Consider the following 10,589-nt stretch of genomic DNA (forward strand, 5'->3'; position numbering starts at 1 on the left):
ATCACTACTTGTATTTGTTAGAGGTATTGACATGTTGAAAGCACCTAGCTGTCTGTTTAAACAACAAGTACACAGCTCAGACACCCATGCATACCCCACAAGACATGCCATCAGATGTCTCTTCACAGTCCCCAAGTCTAGAACAGACTATGGGAGTAGTCTACATAGTACTACATAGATCAATGACTATTCCTTATCAGGTAACTGATGCAAGCAGTTAAATCAGATTTTTTTTTAACTGATAAAAATACACCTTATGGAACAGCGGGGACTGTGAAGCAACACAAACATAAGCACAGATACATGCATACACACACATGATAACATACACACTATACACACACGTACACATGGTTTACTGTTGTAGATATGTGCTAGTGGAGTAGGGGCCAGAGGGCACACACTTAATGTGTTGTGAAATCTGTTATGAATGTATTGTAATGTTTTTTAAATGGTATAACTACCTTTATTTTGCCGGACCCCAGGAAGAGTAGCTAATGGGGATCCACAATAAATACAAATACAAGATACAGTAGTTAAATGGAAACGCACCCTAGCAGGCAAATGTCATCTATTTTCTATGCAAACTTTCTAAATGTCAACAGCAACAAAAATTACTAGACAAGTTAATGGAAACACAGTTAATGACAAAAAATGTATACATTTTGGGGGAAATTATACCACCACCCAAAAGGACACTTTAGAGAGTGGAAATGCAAAGGGGCAGAGCCCTATCTGTGCACGTGCATGTCTGTAGTAACAACATGAGTTAAGAGTTGCCCTCAGGATCAGCTGATCTAGGACCCAATTACCCTCCACAAATCATAACCTGAGGAGGAAACCAAAAATGATCTTAGATCAGTGTCTAAGGACAAGTTTCTCCTATTCACCATAGCACTGCTTCACCTGCCATACACTGAAGATGCACCTGTCAGACGAGATAGACAGACTAGATATGGAGGGAGGGTGGAGTCTATTCTCTTGTGATAACTGTACATGCTAGTGGTTCTACCTGTTACACCTGCCCTGACATCAACTTTCCTCCCTCCCCCTCTGCCTCTCCCATGTGTCAGCTGAGCCACAGGAGGAATCGGCAGTAGCAGGGATCGTCTCTCTGTCTGTCCATAGACAAACTGCCCCCATCTACAGATAAGGAAAGAGGAGTGTCAGTGTTAGCCTAGCCCTAACCTGTTCTCTCTCTTTCTCCTTCATTTTCACCTCTGTTACACTGTCTCACTACGTTGGCGCCTTGGGAGACAAGAGAGAGGCTTGTCTCTGCTGTTCTCGCTCTTTTTCTCTAGTTCTCCCTCTCCTGGGACCTAATGCTGTAGCGCCCCTATACCGGGCGGAGGAGGAACCCACCAGGGCTCAACAACGGCACAGTATGGGTGACGAAAGCTACAACTTTGTCTTCAAAGGTGAGTCTTGTTTGTCAAAGAAGCTGATTCTATATGTAAACAAATCCCCCGGGATGTTCTTTGGGTGGTGGACCATTCTTGAAACCATTCTTGAAACACACGGGGAAGTGTGTGAAAAACCCTGCAGCATTCCAGTTCTTGACACAAACTGGTGCACCTGGCACCTACTTCCATACCCTGTTCAAAGGCACTTAAATATGTTGTCTTACCCATTCACCCTCTGAATGGCACACATACACAATCCATGCTTATAAATCCTTCTTTAACCTTTCTCCCCCCCTTCATCTACACTGATTGAAGTGGATTTAACAAGTAACATCAATAAGGGATCATAGCTTTCACCTGGATTCGCCTGGTCAGTCTACGTCATGGAATGAGCAGGTGTTATTAATGTTTTATAAACTCAGTGTAGATGGTACTGTTGTACCTGAAACATCTAACATTGCACCCAAGAAACGTAGTAATGATATAAGTAACTGACAAAATAAAGGAAACAGCAACAAGATTCTACAAGTTCCTGGAACTCTATTGGATGGATACGACACCATTCTGACAAGAAATTCCATCATTTGGTGTTTTGTTGATGAAGATAGAAAACGGTGTCTCAGGCAGCGCTCCAGAATCTCCCATACGTGTTCATTTGGGTTGAGATCTGGTGACTGAGACGGCCATGGCATATGACTTACATTGTTTCGTGCTCATTAAACCATTAAGTGAACATTCGTGCCCGGTGGATGGGGGCATTGTCATCCTATGGGGGCATAGCCATGGTAGCCAAAATAATGGCTAAAATAATGGCCTGCCCAGCATTTTTATATATGACCCTAAGCATGATGGGATGTTAATTGCTTAATTAACACAGGAACCACACTTGTATGGCAGCAGTTGCTTTCAATATACTTTGTATCCCTCATTTACTCAAGTGTTTCTATGATATCTGTCATCTAGTGGTTCTGATTGGTGAGTCTGGTGTTGGGAAAAGCAACCTGCTGTCTCGCTTCACCAAGAATGAGTTTAACCACGACAGCCGCACCACCATCGGAGTGGAGTTCAGCACCCGCACTGTTCAGCTGGATAACTTGGCCATCAAGGCTCAAATCTGGGACACGGCAGGGCTGGAGAGATACAGAGCTAACACATCCGCGTGGGTACACACATCAGGACACACACGTGCACTCAACACACACATACGTGCACACACCAGAACGCATGCACGGACATACACACACTCCTTGTACACAACACATACATTAGAGCGCTACAGAGCCAATCACCTCAGTGTGGATAAATACACACACATACAATGCATTCGGAAAGTATTCAGATCACTTGACTTTTTCCACATTTTGATATGTTACAGCCTTATTCTAGAATTTATAAAATCATTTTTTTCTTAATTAATCTACACAGAATACCTCATAATGACAAAGCGAAAACAGGTTTTTAGGTTTTTGCAAATGTATAAAAAAAACACACACAAAAACAGAAATAACTTATTTACATAAGTATTCAGCCCCTTGCTATGAGACTCGAAATTGAGCTCAGGTGCGTACTGTTTCCAATGATCATCCATGAGATGTTTCTACAAGTTTATTGCAGTCCACCTGTGGTAAATTCAATTGATTGTACATGATTTGGAAAGGAACACACTAGTCTATATAAGGTCTCACAGTTGACAGTGCATGTCAGAGCAAAAACCAAACCATGAGGTCGAAGGAATTGTCCGTAGAGCTCAGAGACATGATTATGTCGAGGCACAGATCTGGGGAAGGGTACCAAAAAAATTCTGCAGCATTGAAGGTCCCCAAGAACACAGTGGCCTCCATCATTCTTAAATGGAAGAAGTTTGGAACCACCAAGACTCTTCCTAGAGCTGGCTGGCCGGACAAACTGAGCAATTAGGGGAGAAGGGTCTTGGAAAGGGAGGTGGCCAAGAACCCGATGGTTACTCTGACAGAGCTCCAGAGTTCCTCTGTGGAGATGGGAGAACCTTCCAGAAGGACAACCATCACTGCAACACTCCACCAATCAGACCTATATGGTAGAGTGGCCAGACGAAAGCCACTCAGTAAAAGGCACATAACAGCCCGCTTGGCGTTTGCTAAAAGGCAACTAAAGGACTCTCAGACCATGTGAAAGAAGATTATCTGGTCGGATGAAACCAAGATTGAACTCTTTGGCCTGAATGCCAAGCGTCACGTCTGGAGGAAACCTGGCACCATCCCTACAGTGAATCATGGTGGTGGCAGCATCATGCTGTAGGGATGCTTTTCGATGGCAGGGAATGGGAGACAAGTCAGGATCGATGAAAGATGAACAGAGCAAAGTACAGAGAGATCCTTGATGAAAACCTGCTCCAGAGTGCTCAAGACCTCAGACTGGGGTGAAGTTTCACCTTCCAACAGGACAATGACGCTAAACACACAGCCAAGACAACGCAGGAGTGGCTTCAGGACAAGTCTCTGAATGTCCTTGAGTGACCCAGCCGGAGCCCAGACTTGACCCTGATCTAACATCGCTGGAGAGACCTGAAAATAGCTGTGCAGCGACGCTCCCCATCCAACCTGACAGAGCTTGAGAGGATCTGCAGAGAAAAATGGGAGAAACTCCCTAAATACAGATGTGCCAAGCTTTTAGCGTCATACCCAAGAAGACTTGAGGCTGTAATCGCTGCCAAGGTGCTTCAACAAAGTACTGAGTAAAGGGTCTGAATACTTATGTAAATGTGATATTTCACTCTTTTTTATATCAATTAGCTAAAATGTATTATGGGGTATTGTGTGTAGATTGATGAGGGGAAAAAAACTATTTAATACATTTTAGAATAAGGCTGTAATGTAACAAAATGTGAAAAAACTAGAGTCTGAATACTTTGCGAATGCACTGTTTATGCAAACACAACCCCCCCACCAAGTGAACATCTGACTTCACTTTAGATGTCTCTCTCTCTCTGCTTCTCTCTCTCTCTGGTTCTCCCTCTGTCGATCTCTCTCTTTCTCTCTCTCTCTTTCTTGGTCTCTCTTTCTGTTTCTCTCTGTCGATCTCTCTCTCTGTTTCTCTTTCTCTCGATTTCTCTCTCTCACTCTGTTTCTCTCTCTTGCTCTCTCTTTCTGTTTCTCTTTCTTGCTCTCTCTCTCTGTTTCTCTCTCTTCCTCTCTCCAGGTACTACAGAGGGGCGGTGGGGGCTCTGCTGGTGTATGACATCACCAAGCACCTAACCTATGAGAGTGTGGAGCGTTGGCTGAAGGAGCTGTACGACCACGCCGACCCCCACATGGTGGTCATGCTGGTGGGCAACAAGAGTGATCTAGGTACCCTGAGGACCGTGCCCACCGAGGAGGCCAAGGACTTCACAGGTGATAATTTACTTACCAGTTAGTTAAAAGTTACTAGTTACTTACTAGTTATTTACCAGTTATGAGTTACTAGTTAGTTACTAGTTATGTACCAGTTACTTACCAGTTACCTGTAACTTAGTTACACAAGTGTGCAATATGAGGTCAATGATAGAAGGTGGAAGAATATTGCTAAATGTTTCATATTGCTTTTCCATAGAATAGCATATCAATGTCTGATGGTAATGTAAAAGAAATGACCAACTTTGCATCAATGAAAAGGAATTCTAGGGTTGGTTCTTAGCATGATTGAGTATGATGTACGTAAGAATAAAGTCAACAAGGTATTCCTTCTCATGCAGAAAAGAATGGCCTCTTGTTTATGGAGACGTCAGCTCTGGATTCTACCAACGTTGAAGCTGCTTTCCAGGAAGTTCTCACAGGTTCTTATTATGTTGCTCTTGTGCTTCATACCTTTATCTAGAAAACGTTAGACAACACCATGTCATGTGGATCTCTACTATTGTACTTTGTGCACTTTTCTGCCATGCACCTTTTCTGTGACGTGTGTGTGTAAGACCAGCATCACTTTTTGACGTGATGATATCTGTTACCCCCAGCGATCCACAAGAAGGTGGCCGGTCGAGAGGTGCCCCGCGTGTCCATCACTGCCGTGACCCTGTCCAGTACTATTGGACCAGCTAGCGACGCCCAGGAGAAACACAGTACCTGCTGCAAGAACCTCTGACCAGTTCTGACAGGTTCTGACCAGGTTTGACCTGTTCTAACTGATTATCTTCAGTTCTACACATAATCTTCCTACTCTGCCCTCATTCAGGTTAAAGGGAATAGTGTATAGGACTGTCCAAACCAAAGACCAGGCAAGTCAAATCAAGTCACATTTAATTTACAGTGCATTTCACAATTCTCAACAAGACAGATTTAAGAGACATAGCACATTTATGTACAGTTGATCAATATTGACACTATTGGTGCTACCGTCATTCTCCCTGCTTGGCTAAATGTTGCTGACCATAACATATTTAGGTGGATTTTTTTATTCTTCTGTATGCTCGTTTTTAAACTTTAGCAGTTATTATACAGCAAATAAATCTTGATTTGGTATATATTCAAAAGGAGGAACTACATTATTTTGGTATATACATCATGTTAGGTTGACCACATAAAAAAAATCGCAAATGCGGGACAGCGGTATGATTTGCGCGATATTCGAGTGACAATGTAGCCTACACACACACATACACAAATCCCTCTCCCGCTGCACCAACAGAGCTAATTGAATAGCACGTAGCATAGTCTTTTGCCTCGTGCAAAATTTGGTGATGCTGAAATGAGAGACCACTTGTGTGGCTATTTTATGAAAATCTTCAAATATTTGGCCAAGAAAATGTTTCTTGTTGGTCTCAGGGAATGTAAAACAGTTAGGATGGGAGACTTAAAACGGGATTGAGTGAAGTAGCAGAAAATATCTTGAATGAGCAACTAATGAGCATCACAAATTTGAAGAAATTAGCTCAGCCTATATCTTTCAGTCTAATACATCTTTTTACTTAGTTTTGTAGCTCTTCGTTAGAAGCACACGTATTGTAAGTAGTAACTGTCCTCTCCAAATTAACTAGAATTTAGCCTGAAAATATTTGACAAATGTGATTGGTTGACGATATGACATTGGCCTAAATCTCGTTTTGCGCTGCGCAGAATATCAGATCTCAACAACGATTGGAGAAGTGTTTAACATCACCAGTAGGCTTAGGCTACCATATACTTATGATATATATATTGTGTATATATATATATATATATATATATATACACACAGTCATAAACGCAACGTGACTGCAAAAGAGAGGTTGGAATCAATTCGCATCAAATGAATAGGACGTCTGAGTGAAATACGGGACAAATCTACTTTTAGTAAATTAGTGGGGTTTTAATTTGTTGATAAAATGCGGGACATGATTGTTTGCGGGAAGTGGGACAAAAGGCCAAAATGTGGGACTGTTCCGCACAATCCGGGACATGTGGTCAACAATCATGCGAATGTGTGGTTTGTCACCAAGATGAAAAATCGGTATGAGGTTTTGCGTTGACAAAATGGGAACACTTGTAAAGGTTAAGTTAATGACGAGTATGTTTGGCTCGGAGACTTGGTGAAGACCAAGTAGAAAGATTCATGAATTTGAAATATTGAAGTTTGATATTGCAGTAACTATGCACTGTATGTAACATTTTGTAATAGACATGTATTTTACAACCAACTTGTCATGACTCTTTTTAATTGAAGATTTCTTACATGCTAACTAGACCAGGTGCCGCCTGCGTCCTCACACGTGTGGATTTTGTCCACCCACACCAAACCCGATCAGGACATGCAGGTTGAAATATCAAAACGAACTCTGAACCAACTATATTCATTTGGGGGACAGGTCAAAAAGTATTAAACATTTATGGAAATTTAGCCAGCTAGCTTACTGTTGCAGGCTAATTTGTCCTGGGATATAAACATTGGGTTGTTATTTTACCTGAAATGCACAAGGTCCACTACTGACAATGAATCCACAGATAAAAGGGTAAACCGAGTTTGTTTCTAGTAATCTCTCCTCCTTCAGGCTTCTTCTTCTGATTTTATATGGCGCTTGGCAACCAACTTTAAGGTGCCTTACCATAAACCGACTGGACTGGAGTGTGGACCTCAGTTCATCTTTCAATCACCCACGTGGGTATATGCTCCTCAAAACCAATGAGGAGATGGAAGAGGCAGGACTTGCAGCGCGTCGAGTGTCACAAATAGAACCAAGTTCTATTTTAGCGCCTGGCTACGCAGACACTCGTTGACGCGAGCGAGCAGTGTGTGTGCAATGATTGAATAACATGTATGTGTACATTTATTTGCGACGCAGGCTGTGTGGTCTGCATGTTAGAGATTGCTGAGTACTCTGTCATTCACTCTCACTATTATCCTCCAGAGGGCAGTGCTGTTTAAAATCCATCTACGGTGGTGCGAGGACTCAACAAAGTGGTGTCTCCATAGGTCTACATTTGATTTGTAATTCCTCATCACACATATTTCCTTCAGTATTTTATGAATAAATAAATATCATAAACACAGATAAATGTTTGAGCGGTCTTATTATGGGACTTTGACCTAAATGAATGGCATCATCTACATTTCGATTGAGTCAGTCTGAGCGTGGTGTCCAGGTAAGTGTTTGTGTTGGTCAAGGCCCATGTCATACTCTCATAACACCAACATACTGTGTTGTTCTCTGTCAAACACACCTGTGCAATGGTACCTGGTTAGAGAGGACAGCAGTGTCAATGGAGGGAGCGATTCATTCTCACAAACAGTACCAGTCAAAAGTTTGGACACACCTACTCATTCAAGGTTTTTTCTTTATTTTACTATTTTCTACATTGTAGAATAATAGTGAAGACATAAAAGCTATGAAATAACAAATATGGAATCATGTAGTAACCACAAAATTGTTAAACAAATCAAAATATAGTTTATATTTTAGATTCTTCAAAGTAGCCAGCCTTTGCCTTCATGACAGCTTTGCACACGCATGGCATTCTCTCAACCAGCTTCACCTGGAATGCTATTCCAACAGTCTTGAAGGAGTTCTCACATATGCTGAGCATTTGTTGGCTGCTTTTCCTTCACTTTGCAGTCCAATTCAACACAAACCATCGGGTGATTGTGGAGGCCAGGTCATCTGATGCAGCACTGCATCATTCTCCTTCTTGGTCAAATAGCCCTTACACAGCCTGGAGGTGTGTATGGTCATTGTCCTGTTGAAAAACAAATGATAGTCCAACTAAGCGCAAACCAGATGGGATGGTGTATCGCTGCATAATGCTGTGGTAGCCATGCTGGTTATGTGTGCCTTGAATTCTAAATAAATCACTGACAGTGTCATCAGCAAAGCACCCCCACACATCACACCCCCTCCTTCAAACTTCACAGTGGGAACCACACGTGGAGATCATAAGTTCACCTACTCTGCGACTCACAAAGACACAGCGGTTGGAACTAAAAATCTCACATTTGGACTCACCAGAACAAAGGACAGATTTCCACTAGTCTAATGTCCACTGCTTGTGTTTCTTGGCCCAAGCAAGTCTCTTCTTATTATTGGTGTCCTTTAGTAGTGCTTTCTTTGCAGCAATTTGACCATGAAGGCCTGATTCACAGTCTCCTCTGAACAATTGATTTTGAGATGTGTCTGTTACTTAAACTCTGTGAAGCATTTATTTGTGCTGAAATCTGTTTTGCAGTTATCTCTAATGAACTTGTCCTCTGCAGCAGAGGTAACTCTGGGTCTTCCTTTCCTGTGGCGGTCCTCATGATAGCCAGTTTCATCATAGCGCTTGATGGTTTTTGTGACTGCATTTGAAGAAAAGTTCTTGACATTTTCCGGATTGACTGGCCTTCCTGTACGATGGCACCAGAGGGGAGGGCTGCCGTCTTATCGGCTCTTAACCAACCATGCTATTTTGTTTGTTTTTTCGTGTTGTTCGTAACTTGTTTTGTACATAATGTTGCTGCTACCATCTCTTATGACCGAAAAGAGCTTCTGGACATCTGAACTGCAGTTGCTCAACTCAAACTGGATAAAGAGTTTTTCTTCAATGAGTGGGACGGGAGGGATATACTACCACAGACACCCGACCAGGCCCAGATCCCCGTGATTCGCTGGAGAAGGAAACAGATATTTAGTGGAAAAGTATCAGGGTGCCTTGCAAGGATCAGACGACGAGTGGCTAATCTGCCCTTGCCTTCCAACCTGCTAATCACTGGAAAATGAATGGGACGAACTGAAAGCACATATATAGTGTTAGTGGGGGGAAAAAGTATTTGATCCCCTGCTGATTTTATACGTTTGCCCACTTACAAAGAAATGATCAGTCTATAATTTTAATGGTAGGTTTATATGAACAGTGAGAGACAGAATAACAACAACAAAATCCAGAAAAACGCATGTGAAAAATGTTATACAATTATTTCCATTTTAATGAGGGAAATAAGTATTTGACCCCTCTGCAAAACATGACTTAGTACTTGGTGGCAAAACCCTTGTTGGCAATCACAGAGGTCAGATGTTTCTTGTAGTTGGCCACCAGGTTTGCACACATCTCAGGAGGGATTTTGTCCCACTCCTCTTTGCAGATCTTCTCCAAGTCATTTAGGTTTCGAGGCTGACGTTTGGCAACTCGAACCTTCAGCTCCCTCCACAGATTCTCTATGGGATTAAGGTCTGGAGACTGGCTAGGCCACTCCAGGACCTTAATCTGCTTCTTCTTGAGCTACTCCTTTGTTGCCTTGGCCGTGTGTTTTGGGTCATTGTCATGCTGGAATACCCATCCACAACCCATTTTCAATGCCCTGGCTGAGGGAAGGAGATTCTCAACCAAGTAATGACAGTACATGGCCCCGTCAAATGATGTGGTGAAGTTGTCCTGTCACCTTAGCAGAAAAACACCCCCAAAGCATAATGTTTCCACCTCCATGTTTGACGGTGGAGATGGTGTTCTTGGGGTCATAGGCAGCATTCCTCCTCCTCCAAACACGGCGAGTTGAGTTGATGCCAAAGAGCTCCATATTGGTCTCATCTGACCACAACACTTTCACCAGTTGTCCTCTGAATCATTCAGATGTTCATTGGCAAACTTCAGACGGGCATGTATATGTATTCTTGAGCAGGGGGACCTTGCGGGCGCTGCAGAATTTCAGTCCTTCACGGCGTAGTTTGTTACCAATTGTTTTCTTGGTGACAATGGTCCCAGCTGCCTTGAGATCATTGACAAGATCCTC

General features: G+C 42.6%; 1 protein-coding gene across 2 annotated transcripts; it reads left to right on the forward strand.

The window, feature by feature from the left end:
* The first annotated feature begins 1,058 nt into the window (after positions 1 to 1,058).
* On the forward strand, positions 1,059 to 7,887 carry LOC106570501 (ras-related protein Rab-25-like). Of its 2 annotated transcripts, XM_045694902.2 has the most exons (6): positions 1,059 to 1,418; positions 2,367 to 2,562; positions 4,581 to 4,774; positions 5,116 to 5,196; positions 5,374 to 5,525; positions 7,384 to 7,887. In XM_045694902.2, exons 1-5 carry the CDS (start codon positions 1,385 to 1,387, stop codon positions 5,499 to 5,501), a joined length of 633 nt encoding a protein of 210 aa, XP_045550858.1. In that variant the 5' UTR covers positions 1,059 to 1,384; the 3' UTR covers positions 5,502 to 5,525; positions 7,384 to 7,887. The 2 variants fall into 2 exon arrangements, with proteins under 2 accessions (XP_045550858.1, XP_013998382.1); XM_014142907.3 differs by lacking the exon at positions 7,384 to 7,887 and having other exon boundaries at positions 1,061 to 1,418; positions 5,374 to 7,032.
* Positions 7,888 to 10,589: the final 2,702 nt, after the last annotated feature.

The sequence above is a fragment of the Salmo salar genome, chromosome 14 (genome assembly GCF_965601325.2).
Source record: "Salmo salar chromosome 14, fSalSal1, whole genome shotgun sequence".
NCBI classification, from domain to species: Eukaryota; Metazoa; Chordata; class Actinopteri; order Salmoniformes; family Salmonidae; genus Salmo; species Salmo salar.